The sequence below is a fragment of the Microcaecilia unicolor genome, chromosome 3 (genome assembly GCF_901765095.1).
Source record: "Microcaecilia unicolor chromosome 3, aMicUni1.1, whole genome shotgun sequence".
Lineage (NCBI taxonomy): Eukaryota > Metazoa > Chordata > Amphibia > Gymnophiona > Siphonopidae > Microcaecilia > Microcaecilia unicolor.
Window position 1 is genome coordinate 69,292,863 of NC_044033.1, and position 18,479 is coordinate 69,311,341.

The window sequence follows — 18,479 nt, forward strand, 5'->3', positions numbered from 1 at the left end:
AGGTCATTACCACTCGGTTATCTTGTGAGACCTTGCTGCTAAGTCAATGGCTGGTGATAAGGTCTCAGACCCAAAATGGACGCTCACCAATTTTTATTTTGTCACACGTCCATTTTCGTCAAAATTTTTTAAAAAGGCATTTTTTTACAGGCGTCCTGAAAAATGGATCTGTGCACGCCCAAAACACATGCCTACACTACTACAGGCCATTTTTCAGTACACCTTAATAAAAAGACCCCTCAAATAATTACAGCTTGTTCAAAATACTTCCAGCAATGTTCTTGTAATTTTTAGGCATTAGTTCTAAATATTCAAATAATTATATCTTATTCAAAATACTGCAGCAAGACTGTTTTTTATTTTAATAAATACAGCAGTATCTTATCATGTTTATCAAAGTTCCAATGGAGTGGATCCCTGTTAGGGATAGAATTAATTTTAAAGTAGCATGTTTGCTTTTTCAGATATAATATGGATTTGCTTCTGAACTACTTATTAACACATTCTCAACTTCTATATTTGCTCTTCATCCCAATTAAGAAACCAACTAACTTTATGACCCCCCTTGACTTAAAAATGTCCAGTTTTAAAGAATTGCTAATTCTTTTCCTAAATATATTAGGTTGGAAAGAAGTTATTTACTCTTTAGGAAAAAAGGTTAAAACATTATTATTTCATGATATTGTTTGTCACTAGGTTGCCATGAGTGTTGTTTTCTATATGGTGGGTGTTTGTAGGTATTGACTTTATGTTTGATTTTATACTGCTTTGGTTTATGTGTATTATTGTAATTTTGACTAGAGCTTTGCATAAGGTTTTATAATTCAACTACTGTAAACCAAATTGAACCCTGAAGAGGGGAGTCAGGGGGTCAATAAGAATTATTTTGATTTGATTTTCTTCCATTTCTCTCTTCTTTACCTCCAAATTTGTCTCTGCAATATTATCTCTTTGCTCTCAATCTACTCACACATGAATCTCACCTCTCTTCTTTCCTTTATCATCTCTCACCCTCCAACTCTTCCTCTCCCCCTGATCCAGTTGCTCCTCCATCAGTCTCCTACTTTGACTCCCTTCTTTTCAAATAGCCACCCTCCCCCCCAGTTCTTTTGCCATTCCCCATCATCTCCTCACTGATTCTGTCCCCACAACCACCTTGTCTTACTCTCACCCTCTCCTCTTGTCTTTACCACCTCTCAACCATTTTATTTAAGTCACCTCCTCTCACATTCTTCTAATAACTCTGTTTTGACTCCCTCATTCCCAGTTGTCTTCTCTAATGCTTCCCCTGGCTCTCATACACTTTCCCCATCCTCTGTCATGGGATAGGAGGAAATGTCCTATTGTGGATTAAAAACTGGTTGAAGGAAAGGAAACAGAGAGTGGGGTTAAATGGGCAGTATTCACAATGGAGAAGAGTAGTTAGTGGGGTTCCTCAGGGGTCTGTGCTAGGACCGCTGCTTTTTAATATATTTATAAATGATTTAGAGATGGGAGTAACTAGCGAGGTAATTAAATTTGCTGATGACACAAAGTTATTCAAAGTCGTTAACTCGCGACAGGATTGTGAAAAATTACAAGAGGACCTTACGAGACTGGGAGACTGGGCGGCTAAATGGCAGATGACGTTTAATGTGAGCAAGTGCAAGGTGATGCATGTGGGAAAAAAGAACCCGAATTATAGCTACGTCATGCAAGGTTCCACGTTAGGAGTTACGGACCAAGAAAGGGATCTGGGTGTCGTCGTCGATAACACACTGAAACCTTCTGCTCAGTGTGCTGCTGCGGCTAGGAAAGTGAATCGAATGTTGGGTATTATTAGGAAAGGTATGGAAAACAGGTGTGAGGATGTTATAATGCCATAGTATCGCTCCATGGTGCGACCGCACCTTGAGTATTGTGTTCAATTCTGGTCGCCGCATCTCAAGAAAGATATAGTAGAATTGGAAAAGGTGCAGCGAAGGGCGACTAAAATGATAGCGGGGATGGGACGACTTCCCTATGAAGAAAGACTAAGGAGGCTAGGGCTATTCAGCTTGGAGAAGAGACGGCTGAGGGGAGACATGATAGAGGTATATAAAATAATGAGTGGAGTGGAACAGGTGGATGTGAAGCGTCTGTTCACGCTTTCCAAAAATACTAGGACTAGGGGGCATGCGATTAAACTACAGTGTAATAAATTTAAAACAAATCGGAGAAAAGTTTTCTTCACCCAACGTGTAATTAAACTCTGGAATTCATTGCCGGAAAATGTGGTGAAGGCTTTTAGCTTAGCAGAGTTTAAAAAGGGGTTGGACGGTTTCCTAAAGGACAAGTCCATAAACCGCTACTAAACGGACTTGGAAAAATCCAAAATCCCAGGAATAACATGTATAGAATGTTTGTACGTTTGGGAAGCTTGCCAGGTGCCCTTGGCCTGGATTGGCCGCTGTCGTGGACAAGATGCTGGGCTCAATGGACCCTTGGTCTTTTCCCAGTATGGCATTACTTATGTACTTATTTTTAGCCCCGTCAAACCCTCATATAGTACTGCTCAGACAATTGTGAACACTGTTGCTTTTTAGTAAAAATGCTGCTATTCCCTAGAAGACAGCTTTTCTGTAATAAATTTCACATGGATAACAGTATGCTACATCATTAGTTTGGTACTTTAGTACTAATTTCTTGACTACACGATGATTTTGCACTTTTATTCTGTTCTATCAGAAACTGTAAAAAACCTTGGATTTACTCAAGTTTAAAACAACTCTGCTTACTCACTTAATGTGAACCCTCTTGGGTAATATAATATCCATTATGTTTTACTTTTGTTTTCATGAGCGTTTGGTGATTGTACTAACAAAAGTATTAACATAATGTGTATTTTGTTTATTTCTCATGTTAAGAAAAATTTATTGAAATTAAAAGAAACCTTCAGTTTCTTCCCGAAAACATTCCTGCTTATACTACTACTACTTAACATTTCTAGAGCGCTACTAGGGTTACGCAGCGCTGTACAAATTATGCCTCAAAAAACATTTTTGAAGCTTTGAAGCATGCCTTTGTACAAACTGTGTCAATCCCAGTCAAATTTCACGTATCTTGAAGCAGAAAGACCAGCTTTTGGAAGACTGGCAAAACAATACAAATCCACACGGGAAATGAAAACGCGCGGGAAAAGCTGAGGAGGTAGAAGATGCTCTTCTTCGGTGGTTTTCTCAAGTCATGAGCTGACAGTTTCCTATCAGTGGTCCACTGCTTATGGAGAAAGCTAATCAGCTAGCTGAAAGTCTTGGGCTAACTGAATTCAAAGCCATTGTTGGATGGTTGGAAAGATGGAAGGAGAAGAACAACATAAAATTCAAGAAACAGCATGGTGAAAAACAATGACTTTGGTACTGAAAATTAGGTTTCAGTTCTTCCTACCATCTTGAAGGAGTTTGCACCTCGTGACATTTTCAATGCTGACAAAAACGGTCTCTACTGTCGAGCAATTCCTGATGGAACACTTGCATTCAAACAAGCCGAAACTACAGGAAGTAAAAGGTCGCAGGACCAACTTACGATCCTCCTTTGCTGCAATATGGATGGGAGTGAGAAGTTGGAACCCCCCGTCATTGGAAAGAGCAAACAGCCCCGTTGCTTCAAGAATTTTAGCGACTTCCTGTGTCATACGAGGCTAACGCAAATTCATGGATGACTGGGGAAATTTGGAAGCAGTGGCTAAAGAAGTTAGACACTAGAATGTGGGCACAAAAGTGTCTATAAAAAATCGCCAAAAATTGCACATACAAATTTGTGCACGCAATTTAATTGAATAATTAGCTCAGTAGTGCCAATAATTGGCATTTTAACAAGCAATTATTGCCACTAATGAGATTTAATTGGAACTTACGTAAATGTAGGTGTGGGGTCCACACCTAAATTTTATTTGTGTGTAAAAAAGGGGTTGCGGAAATGGGAGGGTCATGGGCGGAACAAAGGTGTTCCTAGCAGTTGCATGTATTGTTATAGAATACGGGGAATATGGCATGTACATTTGCACCAACTGAAGTGTAGTTCAAATGACCGTACATAAAGTTAGACATAATTCTCAGTCATAAATGGTATTCTATAAACTGAACTAAGCACTGATTTTTTTTAGGTGCCATATATAAAATCTAGTTCCAAATATTTACAGCTTTTAAGCTACCTAGGTTAGATCTATATCACCATCATATTTAAGTGAAGGAAAGCAAAGGCCTGCCCAAATAGGAGGACAGAACTGTTGGTGTAGTAGAGAAAATGTATAGACTAGTTGGCCTTTGGGTTGTAGTCACCATTGTATTCTGTGTTCCTCTATAAAGGGCAGCAGCCGATGGGGATATCTATAGCAGACTCCAAATTTTTGTAACGTTGTAACAGCTAAGTAGACAAATGCGATAGGTGGGGGCAGTTTTTTAGAATCTGAGCCAACTGGGGCCAGAAGATAGTTGAAGACATTGTTAATTTTCCTATAGTTTGGTTTAAACTTTGCTAACCAGACCCAAGGGAAGACTGAGAATTTGACTGCTAAAAAGTATAAACCACTGATAAAGCAGAGTGGATATAAAGGTTATAGGGTATTCTAGGGGCAACAGATTTATATGAGTTTGCTTCTCAACTGTTTTTTGTGTATTGCTGAAAAGTGACTCCATAAAAATATGTGACCCGCTGAACAAAAAGGTTCCAAAAGTGGAGTTACAAATAATAGAGATAACGCTATAAAAGTTTGAAGGGGCAACTTTCATTTTTAAAAGTTTTGGGTACTATACAGTCAGTAGAGAGGGACTATGCAATTGTTTTCACAACTTTGTTTTTCATGTTCCACAGCCTAAAAACCGCAGGTACTTAAAGTGGGGTATGTGATTTCTGGGGTTAATTACTTTTTTTTTTATTGATAAACATTTCTCATTTTTGAAGAGGTAATTAGACCATACCTGGTTGAAAGTTTGCAGGATTATGCAGTTGATATCCCTCTGTCTTGTGGTATCAGTATGAGGCATATTTTCAAAGCACTTAGCCTATGGAACCTATGGAACTTTGGAAGGCTAAGTGCTTTGAAAATATGTCTCTTGTGCAAGTCACATAACCCCAATTTTGGTACCTTTTTGCTCAGCGGATCACATATTTTGAAAAAAACAATTAAAGTATTTTTATGAGTAAGTCTTATAACTTATGCATTCATTGGATGGAAGAAAGTTTTAAAAAGGAAATCTTGGTTCTACTGGCCACTTGGCCTCAAAGGATTACAACAGAGTCAGATAGTAGTCTTATGAAAATGATGGTGCTGATAGAGACAAGCAGCAGAGAGAATAAATTTACAATGCTAAAGACAAAATAGTCTGCTGACTCTGCCTGGCTGGAGGAACGAATAAAAAGGACAGCTCCCATGAGCTAAGTTATTTGAAATAATGATGAGTAGCTTAGTGGGAAATGAACTGCCATTTATTTTACTTCCAGAAACACTTTTCCAGTTTCAGGCTTCATCCATAAGAGATAGCATCACACAGTTTGATTTGACCGGGAGTTTCTGTGTTATAGGAGTACTGGAATCTAATCCTGCGAGTCCTGTAGACTGCTGTACTCTCTCTTTTTAAAAATTCTTTTAATTTTTTTTGTCACAGAAAAATTTAGTCCCTCCAGGCTATTGAGATAGAAAGTGCTTCCGTAGAAGCTGGGCTTAAATATACATTGAGTCATCAACCAACTTTATTAGTTAAATATTGCATGGCGCTCTAGGTGGGCACCGTGTAAATATTGTAAGTCATTCCAAAAATGCTTTGGGAACTATGGAGAAAAAGGATTGTCATCTTTTCCTTAGAATGCAATAGGCACACTCATAATTCAGGATGCTGCTTAGCAGTATTGCTGTCTTGAGTCAAATAGTTTGTCGTACAAGACGAAGACGTTCCCAACTTGACCTTGAGCCGTTTGCTATCTTTTCTTCTGCAAAAGTCTTTCCAGTACAAATATGATTAATTTTGTTATGTGTACTATTTCAAGTAACAAGTGCAGAGTTCTATAGTACCCACATTCTTCTTAGATCCTCATTACCATATTGGTCTGAGATTCCAGGTTAACTGAATTATGCATTAACTTATATCCATAGTGCCACCCTGAAGGACTCTTGAGGGAAAGGGCCTGGAAAGCTGGAACCAGTGAGAGCCAAACTTAGAGGGGAAGTTACAAATATGAGCTACTGTTAAGATGGGTTATTTTGCCATAACGTATGCTATTTTAACACAGAGACCCATTTTGTGCAATGAGACCCTGCATTAAAATAGCACGACTTGCGGTAAAGTAGCCCATCATAACGATAGCTCACGTTGATAACTTCTCCCCTTACTATTGCAAATAAGATGGGGAAACAGGGAGAAAAAAAGTCTTGCTGCTTTGCAAGAAAAGCTACCAGCACAGTTCAGAAGAGCCAAAAATATGTTTTTCACATAAAACTTGGGGGCCCTTTTACTAAGCGTGTAAGTGTCTATGCGCGCCCAATGCACGCCAAAATGGAGTTACTGCCCAACTGCCGCATGGCTCTTGCGATAATTTCATTTTTGATGCACATCCAATACGCTCATCTGAAAAATATTTTTTTTATTTTCGGGCACACATAACGGACATGCACCAAGTGGCATTTGGCGCGCATAGGTCATTACCACCTGGTTACCGCATGAGTCTTTACCACTAGGTCAATGGCTGGCGGTAAAATCTCAGACCCAAAATGGACACGCATCAATTTTCATTATTGCCATTTGTCCATTTTCAGCCCCCCCCCCCCAAAAGGCCTTTTTTACAGGCACGCTAAAAAATGGATCAGCACACACCCAAAAACCGCACCTACACTACCGCAAGCCATTTTTCAGTGTGCCTTTGTAAAAGGACCCCTTGGACAGTTACTCTGTTTATGGCTATTTTGTGTGGCATGATGTGTTGTGAATTTTCCATTACAGTAGAAAGCACAACCAACTGGGGGAGGGGGGGGGGGGGGGGAAATAAATAAATAAATCAGAATTTGTTTTTATGTGAACCCTCCATACCCCCTGAAGGCAGGTTTTAGTGGAGACTGTAAATACATTTCATTAGACTATTAATTTAGTGAAAAAATATGATGAGTTTATCCTGCATTCGTTACACAATACAATCATAAATACTTAAGCAATTTTCAGTAGATATAAGTGCTTTAAGTATTACTTCCCGTTGAATTAGCAGTTGTTGAGGATTTCAGTCTTTGTGCAATCTTGCAATCCGCTAATGTGATATTTAATGAGGAGACATCAGTGTGGAGAATGGTACTCAATATAAATCAGTGTTTACAAAGTGTGATTAACTCTGAAATATTTCATCAATGCTGCGGTCTCAGGCAGACTCTATACTAATTACTCGAATCTGCGCATGTTTAAGGGGGTGGGGGATTTTGTTGAAGCCCAAGAGTTGCAGGCATGGCGGGGTAAGTTTGCAATTATGCTGGGGCTGTCTCTGATGACAATTTATGCATTTGGTGTAATGACCTCCCACTTCCCAAGAGGGCAATAACTAGAATGCATTTTCATTAAGATACTAATGCACTTAATCACAGGGGGAAAGGGTTAGAAAGTAACAAAAGACCTTTTAAGCAAGATGTGAGAGAGCTGGGTGGCAGAAATGCTTTATTTCCCAGTTAGCTCTGGACAGAACTTGCATTGAGGCGACTGACCACACATCTTCCTTATGAGATGTACAGTGAGGGGAGAGTCATGCAAAATAGGTTTATATTTAACCCTTAGAGCCTGTTATAAGGACATTTAGGGCCCCTTTTACCAAGCTGCAGTAAGACAGGCCCTGCGGTGGCATTGGCGCATGGATTTGCCGTGCACTGAGGCCCCCTTTATACTGCAGCAGGTAAAAGGCTTTAAAAATAAATAAGGAACTGGCCGTGTGGTGTTAAACCCTTGCCCTGCAGCCATTTCATGGGGGATCCCTTACCGCCACCTATTTAGGAGGCGGTAAGGGCTCGTGCGCTAACCTGGTGGTAAAAATATAAAAATATTTTTAATACACTGGAAGTGACATATGGTGTGGACAGGAACTACCACCGATAGCCTGGCAGTAGTGCCGAATTGGCATGCAACAAGCTCTCAGTAGGCTTGCCGCACCTTTTGTAAAAGGGCCTCTTAAATTTAATTAAAACTAATAATGGTGGGGGGGGAGAAGGGGTGCCAATAAATTAAAACAGGTCTTGATTGCTTTAAAATATTCAAAGTTATGTCATGGTTGCTTGATGCGGTTTTAGAATTTAAGCACATGAACACTTAACTTTAAAGTACATCCACCTTTCAGCAGTCAAAGGAGAGGTGTGGAGAGCTCTTTGCTGTTTTACATGGTCAGCCTGCATCCAGTGATTTATGATAATATTGCACTGCGGTTTACACTCATAAATCTAAAATGATATTTTGTCTTAGTCAGGCTGCTCAGTTTTATCACCTGTCGTAGCGTGAATGTCATTTCAGGGGGGGCAAGTTTTGTCTAATAATTTCTCTTATTGTGCCCTCTTCTTTTTCACAGGTAACATAGAATACAGCTGTCCAGCAACGAATGAATGTGAAATCACGAAACGCAGACGCAAGTCCTGCCAAGCCTGCCGCTTCATGAAGTGCTTGAAAGTTGGCATGCTGAAGGAAGGTAAGGTTCTGCAATATATGCACACACCAGGGTACACACAAACACATATATATACCATCAAGATTGTGAGCTGTCATTAAAAAAGAGGAATCGGTAAGTGTCTTCATTACAGTCTAAGAATTCATCCTTCTGTATTCAGGTTAGCCTATTTTTCTTCCTGAGCATGCTGTTTCACTGCTTTCTGTTTCAGGGTAGTGCCATGCCCTCTGGATTATTTTGTAATAATTCCAAAAATCTATATGATTTAAATTTCACATAGGTCCACACCCTTCGAGCAGCAGGTTTTACGTTATTGAGAAGCCTATGAATTGATCCAGAATAGCCTCACCAGAAACTATCCTTTCAGTACTAAGGCTTAAACAGTGCTAGCCAGCCCAAGGAGTGGAAGCCAGACTCTGGAATTTAATTTATTTACTTATGCATTCTTATATCCCACTAGTATCCAAAAACAAATTTTGGTTCAAAGTACATTTTGGTGGAGTTACAATAGTGTTGTGCAATGTGGAGAGGGCATCTGTATTTCATGTGGTTTATTCATAGAGTTTTTGAAGAGGAGAAGGTGTTCAGTTGTAGAGTTATGGTGATGTTTATTCGTATATTTTTTGAAGGTTAGATTTGAAAGGAAGGCGACGATATCTTTGTGATTAGCTGTACAGTTTTTTGAAGAGAGAGGTTTTCATTACTTTTCTGAATTGGAGGAGATTTGTAATGCTTCTTATGGTTTTTGGTATTGAATTCCACCATTTGGAACCCAGGTAGCTAAATCCTGCTGTGTAGATAGTTTTGTAGATGGTGTTTTTGCAGTTGGGTAGATGTAGGAGTAGGTAGTTTCTGTTTACTGGGCTGGGGTTAATCATGTTAAGCATATATTCAGGTGCCATTCCAAATATATCTTGAAGATTAGGGTGCTCGCTTTGAAAAATATTCTTCCATATCATCAAGCTGATCAATCCATAGACTGGTGGGTTGTGTCCATCTACCAGCAGGTGGAGATAGAGAGCAAACTTTTGCCTCCCTATATGTGGTCATGTGCTGCCGGAAACTCCCCAGTATGTTCTCTATCTCAGCAGGTGGTGGTCACACACAGCAGCAGCTCTGGCTAGGCCTCCAAGCCTAATTTTTAGGTTTTGTTGAGTGCCTGGGGTTGAGGGCTCTTTTGAGCAAGTGCAAACCTGGTGGTGCCAGGTCCCTCCTTTTCTCCCCCCTCCCGCTGGCTCCGTTAAAAAAAAAAAAAAAATTTAAACGTCCTTAAAGGCGTTTATTTCGACGTTTATTTAAACGTTCATTGCAGCTACTCACTGGGACACCAGTTCGTTACAGCTCGGAGCGGACAGCAGGTAATTTTAACCTTTTTATAGCGGGCAGGGGGTTCCCCGATTCTTCTCCTCGTGGCATATGGCGTCGGAGGGCGAGGGCGGAAAGGGTCGCTCCCCGGATCGCTTGAGCGCTTCTAGAGGGGATGCGGGGGTCTTACAGCCTGATTCGCCCTTGTTGGGTGACAGTTTCGTGACCGATGAATGTCCCGGTCCTTCCTCCGGCGTGGCGGTTTTTCCCGCCATAAACGCCCATCCCCCGCTCCTCGCCTCCGCCATCTTGGCCGGCCACGCGGCTCGGACGGCTTCTTCGTGGGCCGCCCTTGAGGTTGGAGACATTAATGCCATGAACGCCCTTAATTTGGGCGACGGCACAAAAGCGGCTAAAGTTAAGCGCCGTTCTTCCCGCGCGGCTCCTTCGCGGAGTGTCGCGCCGGACGCCATTTTGGATGCGCAGCATGTATCTCCCCCGCTCTTGCGAGCGCCGGTTGAGGGTGCGTCTAGGGCTGTTGCCCAGGCTGCGGAAGTGCACGGTCTGGGGGGTTTCTCCCCCGAGTTTGTTTTGCTGCTGCATCAGGCTTTCCTCAAGCAAAACGCTGCCCCTGCTCCCTCGTCTGGTAAAGAGGTTGAGGTTCCCAGAGGTAAACGCCCTCGGGTTGATTCCCAGGCCTTGGAGGACTTTGTCTCCTCCGATGTAGATGAGGGCAGCGTGTCTGAGGTCTCCCAACGGTCCTTTGCGGATTCCTTGGAGGAGACGGATCCCCGCTCGGATGGAGCGGATGACCCCTCTGCAGCGCGGCTTTTTAGCCCAGAGGATTTGCCCAACCTGTTGTTACAGGCCATGGACACTTTGAAGATTTCCTCTCCGGAGGACGTCTCTCCCTCAGCCCCTGTTGGCTCTGCCATTATGCTGGGGACGAAGCGCCCGCCTAGAACCTTCCACGTGCATGATGCCATGCACACCTTAATTTCGGCTCAATGGGATGTCCCAGAAGCGAGCCTTAAAGTGGCTAGGGCTATGTCCCGCCTCTATCCTTTGGCTGTGAGTGAACGTGAGGCCTATCTGTGGCCTACCGTGGATTCTTTAATCACTGCGGTGACTAAGAAAACGGCGTTGCCGGTGGAAGGTGGCACGGCCCTAAAGGACGCCCAAGACAGAAGATTGGAGGCGGCCTTAAGGTCGTCCTTTGAGGCGGCTGCTTTAAGTTTGCAGGCCTCAGTTTGCGGCTCCTATGTGGCCAGGGCGTGCCTGACTATGGTGCAGCGGGCTTCCCCCTCGGATCATTCCTTGAGGACTGATTGGCCGGCCCTGGAATCGGGCTTAGCCTATTTGGCAGACTTGCTGTATGATGTCTTGAGGGCCTCAGCTAAAGGCATGGCTCAGACAATCTCTGCGCGGCGGTGGCTTTGGCTGAAACATTGGTCTGCTGACCACGCCTCTAAATCCCGCCTGGTTAGATTGCCTTTTAAAGGCAAGCTGCTCTTTGGGGTCGAGCTGGACAAAATCGTGACTGATCTCGGCACGTCTAAGGGCAAGAAATTACCAGAGGTCAGGGCTCGGGCTAGTACTCGTCCCGGTACCTCCAGAGGACGGTTGCAGGAAGCCCGTCGGTATTGCCCGGGCAAGTCGGGTTCCTCTGCCCCCTCTTCCTTCAAGAGGAATTTCTCCCCCAAGCAGCATTCCTTTCGCAGAGACCGCCGTCCCGGAGGTGCTCACTCCGGTCCTCCCCCAGGGTCTCGTACCCAATGACGGGGCCTTGGTCCACCCCCCAGTGCAGATTGGAGGACGGCTGTCCTCGTTTCTGGGCGAGTGGACCACAATAACTTCAGACGCGTGGGTGCTGGAAGTCATCAGAGACGGCTACAAGCTAGAGTTCTGCCGACCCTTAAAAGACGGGTTTGTACTCTCCCCCTGCAAGTCTCCGGTCAAAGCTGTGGCAGTGCAGCAGACCTTGGACAATCTGATCCGCCTGGGCACGGTCGTTCCTGTGCCAGAAAGTCAGCTTGGCAAGGGACGTTACTCCATTTACTTTGTGGTACCAAAGAAAGGAGGTTCTGTCCGGCCTATCCTCGACCTCAAAGGGGTCAATCGGGCCTTGAAAGTGCGGCACTTTCGCATGGAGACTCTCCGCTCTGTTATAGCGGCAGTGAAGGCAGGAGAGTTCTTGGCTTCCCTGGACATCAAGGAAGCGTACCTGCATATTCCCATCTGGCCTCCTCATCAACGCTTTCTGCGTTTTGCAGTCCTGGGACGACACTTCCAGTTCAGAGCCCTCCCATTCGGGTTGGCTACTGCTCCGCGGACCTTTTCGAAAGTAATGGTGGTCATCAGCGGCCTTCCTACGAAAGGAAGGGGTACAAGTCCATCCTTATCTGGACGACTGGTTGATCCGAGCCCCCTCTTATGCAGAGTGCGGCAAAGCTGTGGACCGGGTAGTTGCTCTTTTGAGCTCCCTGGGATGGATCATCAACTGGGAGAAGAGCCAGCTGCGCCCGACTCAGTCCCTGGAGTACCTGGGAGTTCGATTCGACACCCAAGTGGGCAGAGTGTTCCTGCCGGACAATCGGATTGTCAAACTTCAGGCTCAGGTGGACCAGTTCCTGGTAGCCTCTCCTCTTCGGGCTTGGGACTATGTGCAGCTGTTGGGCTCTATGACGGCCACGATGGAAGTAGTGCCCTGGGCCAGGGCTCATATGAGACCACTTCAACACTCTTTGCTGCAGCGCTGGACTCCGATGTCGGAGGATTATGCTGTGCGACTTCCCTTGGACCCAGCAGTGCGCAAGGCGCTGAGCTGGTGGATGCAGACAGACAAGTTGTCTGCGGGAATGCCTCTGGTGACCCCAGAGTGGATTGTCGTCACGACGGACGCCTCCTTGTCGGGCTGGGGAGCCCACTGCTTGGGAAGGACAGCGCAGGGGCTCTGGTCTCCTGCAGAGGCAAAGTGGTCTATCAACCTCCTTGAACTCAGAGCCATTCGGTTGGCGCTTTTGGAGTTCATCCCGGTACTGGTGTTGAAGCCTGTACGGGTACTGTCGGACAATGCCACGGCTGTGGCCTATGTCAACCGCCAGGGAGGTACCAAGAGCGCCCCTCTAGCCAAGGAGGCTATGAATCTTTGCCAGTGGGCGGAAGCGAACCTGGAGCAGCTTTCAGCGGCCCACATTGCCGGAGTAATGAATGTCAAGGCGGACTTTCTCAGTCGCCATACCTTGGAGCCCGGAGAGTGGCAGCTATCGGCTCAGGCGTTCTTGGACATCACGAAGCGCTGGGGCCAGCCGAGCCTAGATCTGATGGCGTCATCGGCCAATTGCCAAGTGCCGCGCTTCTTCAGCAGAGGACGGGACCCTCGATCCCTGGGAGTAGATGCTCTTCTCCAACAGTGGCCGACACAAGAGCTCCTCTATGTGTTCCCGCCCTGGCCCATGTTGGGAAGGGTGCTAGACCGGGTGGCAAAGCATCCCGGCAGGGTAATCCTGGTGGGTCCGGATTGGCCCAGACGTCCCTGGTATGCGGACTTGATCAGGCTCTCAGTCGACGATCCTCTGCGGCTGCCAGTGGAGCAGGGCCTGTTACATCAGGGTCCCGTGGTGATGGAGGACCCCTCCCCCTTTGGTCTTACGGCCTGGCTATTGAGCGGCAGCGTCTGAGAAAGAAGGGCTTCTCAGACAAGGTCATCGCCACTATGCTGAGAGCGAGGAAGCGCTCTACTTCTACTGCTTACGCCAGGGTTTGGCGTATATTTGCAGCGTGGTGTGAAGCAGGCTCACTTTCTCCCTTCACTGCTCCAATTGCTTCAGTGTTGGCGTTCCTGCAAGAAGGTCTGGAGAAAGGCCTGTCGCTCAGTTCCCTTAAAGTCCAGGTAGCGGCTCTGGCTTGCTTCAGGGGCCGCCTGAAGGGTGCTTCCCTGGCTTCACAGCCAGATGTGGTGCGCTTTCTCAAGGGAGTTAATCACCTGCGCCCTCCTCTGCACTCAGTGGTGCCTGCGTGGAATCTCAACCTGGTGCTAAGAGCATTGCAGAAGCCGCCTTTTGAACCCTTGTCGAGGGCATCTCTGAAAGACCTGACGTTGAAAGCAGTCTTTTTGGTGGCTATCACTTCAGCCAGAAGAGTTTCCGAGCTCCAGGCGCTCTCATGTCGAGAGCCTTTTCTGCAGTTCACTGAGGCAGGAGTGACTATTCGCACAGTGCCTTCCTTCCTGCCCAAGATTGTTTCTCGCTTCCATGTGAATCAGCAGCTCTGTCTCCCTTCCTTTCGTAGGGAGGACTACCCAGAGGAGTACTCTGCTCTTAAATATCTGGATGTGAGACGAATCATCATCAGATACTTGGAAGTGACCAATGATTTCCGGAAATCGGATCATCTGTTTGTCCTGTTTGCAGGTCCTCGTAAGGGTCTGCAGGCTGCTAAGCCTACAGTGGCAAGATGGGTCAAGGAAGCCATTGCAGCGGCTTTTGTGGCCGCGGGGAAGGTGCCGCCTATCCAGCTGAAGGCTCACTCCACGAGAGCTCAGGCGGCCTCGATGGCAGAGGCTGGACCCGTCTCCTTGGAAGAGATATGCAAGGCGGCAACTTGGGCTTCGGCTCATACATTCTCCAAGCATTACCGTTTGACTGTGGCTGCACGGGCGGAGGCCCGGTTTGGAGCTTCAGTGTTGAGGTCAGGGATTTCTATGTCCCGCCCTGGGTGAGTACTGCTTCGGTACATCCCACCAGTCTATGGATTGATCAGCTTGATGATATGGAAGGTAAAATTATGTATAATCATACCTGATAATTTTCTTTCCATTAATCATAGCTGATCAATCCATAGCCCCTCCCAGATATCTGTACTGTTTTTATTCTGGTTGCATTTCAGGTTCAAGTTTAGTCTTCAGTTACTTCAGAAAGACTTCGCGTTCAAGTTCTTCCTTCACTTGGATTCTTCAAGAGTTGAGACGAGTTTGTGTTACAGTGAGCTGCTGCATTCCTCTCCCCTCCGTTTTACGGGGCTGGATTGAGATTTAAATTCTGCCGGCACTCCCTCCCGCTTCGTGCGGCTGTAGGGCAGCTTTGTACCCCTCCCGCTTCGGCGGTGTTCGGGTCAGTCAGCTCCTCCCGCGGTTGCGGTTGCAGGATAAGCCAGATCCCCTCGCATCGGCGGGTGTGGTGTCCCTCCCCCGCTCCGCGGGGATGAGCTGGACGGATTCCCCTCCCCCACTTGTGTGGGGATGAGCTGGGTTACTTCCCCTCCCCCGTTTCGGCGGTGGTGAGCTGGGCAGAGTGTCCCTTTGTGGGTGTAATTCTCTAAGTGCTGAGTCCTGCGGATGGAGCTTTGATATCGACATACTGAGGAGTTTCCGGCAGCACATGACCACATATAGGGAGGCAAAAGTTTGCTCTCTATCTCCACCTGCTGGTAGATGGACACAACCCACCAGTCTATGGATTGATCAGCTATGATTAATGGAAAGAAAATTATCAGGTATGATTATACATAATTTTACCTTCCCTTGACTGGTAGCCAATGTAGTGTTTCAAGCAGTGGAGCTGCTCATTCGTATTTTGATTCCTTGCACCCTACATATACTGCATTGCAGTAGTCTAGTTGCAATACTATCGTTGATTGGACCAGTATCTGTAAAGATTGTCTAGGGAAATAGTCTCTTATTCTTCTTAGTTTCCATAGTGTTCTGAAGTATTTTGATGTTGCTGCTGATATTTCATTGTCCAGTGTTAGATGTTTGTCAAGAATGATTCCTAGTATTTTAAGTTGTGTTTCGATGTGGTATGTTTGTTTGCTGTTTGATTGTGAATTTTTAGTAGGATGTGGGGTTGTGTGGACTGGATAGTACTAGAAATTTATTTTTGTCTCTGTTCAGTTTGTTTGAAAGTTGTTGCCCATTCTTCCATGAGGTCCAGTCCTTTTTTTTATTTTGTCCTTTATGTTTGTGATATTGTTTTGGAAAAGTATGAAGATGGTGACGTCGTCTGCATTTATAAATATGTTGAAACCCATTAATTCCAGTTTTTTTATGTGTGGCACTATCATTACATTGAACAGTATTGGTGATATTGGCAATTCATATGGTACCCTCTATTCAGAGATCCATGAGGCTGATGTTTGGTTGGACATCTTTACAATGTAGGATCTGGTCTTTAGGAAGCCATTGAACCATGTTGCCACTGCAGCACTGATTCCTATGTTGTTCAGAAGTGTCATTAGTATGGTGTGGTCTACTAGGTCGAACTCACTTGACATGCCAAATTGCAGTATTTTATTTATTTATTTATTTGCATTTGTATCCCACATTTTCCCACCTATTTGCGAGCTCAGTGTGGCTTACAATACATTGTAAATGATGGAAGTGCAATTGGTTGCAGTACAATTATGGGTTACATTGTGAAGAGTTAGATAAGACAGAGTAAATTCAGGATATTATTAGGGGATAGGACAGTGGAATATAACAGTGGTGAGTTGAGAGGGGGACAAAACAGTATCGAGGGAACAGGGAGGTCTGACAATTTTATCTGTGGGTAGGGTTTAAGAGTGGTGAGAGCGCGGGAGAAGAGATTTCAGAGAGTGTATTGGTGCGTGTCTATGAGATTGTATGGGCTTCATGTGTTTTGATCCTTGCCGTAGATGTTCGCGAAGAGATAAGTCTTTAGTAGTTTGCGGAAGTCGGTTAGTTCGTAGGTCGTTTTCAGGCTGCATGGTAGTGTATTCCAGAATTGTGTGCTCATGTATGTGAAAGTTGATCCGTGCAGTACTTTGTATTTTATGCCTTTGCACTTAGGGAAATGGAGATTGAGGAAGGTTCGGGACGATCTTTTAGCGTTTCTGGGTGGCAGGTCAATTAGGTCGGACATGTATGCAGGGGCTTCACCGTGAATGATTTTGTGGACTAAGGTGCATACTTTAAAAGTGATGCGTTCCTTGAGTGGTAGCCAGTGTAGTTTCTCCCGTAAGGGTTTTGCACTTTCGTATTTTGGTTTTCCGAAGATTAGTCTGGCTGCTGTATTCTGGGCTGTTTGAAGTTTATTCAGTAGTAAAACACTTTGTCCTTGGCATATTATGCTTCTGAATTTCATTATCAGGGTGGTTATGACTGTCTCAGTGCTGTGTTGTGGTATGAAACCTGATTGGGATTTATGAAGATTTGAGAATTTTGTCAAGTATTCTGTTAGTTGCTGTGTTATTAGACCTTCCATCATTTTGGTCGGTAGTGATATTGAGGCTACTGGTCTATAATTTGTGATATCACTGATCTTGCTGGTAATGTTTTTGTGGATAGGTGTGAGTACTATGTCACCTTTGTCTGTTGGAAATTGACTTCTTTCAAACATTTATGTGATGTGTTTGGTGGGGTACTTGATGAACCAGTCTGGTGGGTTTTTCATCATGTAGTTGCCTGATCTCCTGTATTATAACTGAGGGTCCCATTAAAGAGTAGTTTCAGAAATGAATGTGAGATAACTGCAAAGCCTCTGTGGTAAGTTTCCAGCGTCCTTACTTAGCACACACCTTCTGTATTGCAGAAAATGGAAGTGCGGTTAACAGTGCACTTCCAGATCACTTTAATACCACTAGTCAAGGTGGTGTTAAGTGATCTCCATTATCTGCTGTGGTTAACAGTTAATGAGTGATAAGTTACAGTGTATTAACTGCAAGGAGCAGTCCATGCCCATTCCGTACCCCTTACCATGCTATAAAGTAGGGCCAGCGCAACCTGGTAAGCACTGTAAGTGTGGCAGAGGGTGCCAGCCTTTGGAGAGTTTCAAAAGCTGCTGCAAGCCAACCATCACCTTACCAATTATACCTGCCCTGCTACATCAGGACCCGGGCTGATTTCCCTTCCTGTTATTGGCTTTATGATTGCAGTTGCCACTATTGCCTGTCTCTTTCCATACCTCCACTCAGCTTCTGAGCCCACCAGCTGCAGCAGCAATCAAAACACTTTATACCCAATGTGCTCTCAGCTCCTGAAGGCTCTTCTGGTCCCTCTTCATGAAAATAAGTGTACGTCAGAGGGAGTGGGACCAGAAGGGTCTTTGGGAGCTGAGAGTACATGGGTGTGAAGTGTTTTGATTGCTGGTGAAGATTACAGGTATGGAGGCGGAGCAGAGGTTCAGACAGTGGCAGGGAGTGGCGGCAGCATCAGGAAGGTAGATCTGCAAGGGGTCTTAGCCAGAGTGGAGTCTGGAGGTATGGCAGTGGCGGGCTGCAGCGTCAACTGCAATTGCAGCTAGAATGCAAAAGGGAGGAAGATAGGGAGGTCTGAGAGGAAATTCTGGGCTGGAGGAGGGAAGGGGAAGAGACGCTACACCCACAGAAGGAGGAAGAGGGAGAGAGAAATGCTGGTACTCTCATAACTAAGTAGGTATGTAGAACCACTTAAATAGCAGTCGTATTTTGCCTAGTTAGTTATGTGGGTGCAGCAGAGAAGATCTACTGGCCATACACTCCATACCCCCGGTCTCCCAGTTCCTGACGAGGACTTCCCTGAGTACCTCGTGGAGAGGTGC

The 18,479-nt window shown here is 45.1% G+C and overlaps 1 protein-coding gene across 6 annotated transcripts in view; it reads left to right on the forward strand.

Moving 5' to 3' along the window:
• ESRRG (estrogen related receptor gamma) overlaps positions 1-18,479 on the forward strand; it is a 1,192,991-nt gene that overhangs the window by 907,248 nt on the left and 267,264 nt on the right. For all 6 annotated transcript variants that reach the window (XM_030196026.1, XM_030196025.1, XM_030196029.1 and 3 more), the window contains one exon: positions 8,545-8,661. In XM_030196026.1, coding sequence (XP_030051886.1) covers positions 8,545-8,661 — 117 coding nt within the window. The remainder of the gene's footprint in view (positions 1-8,544; positions 8,662-18,479) is intronic.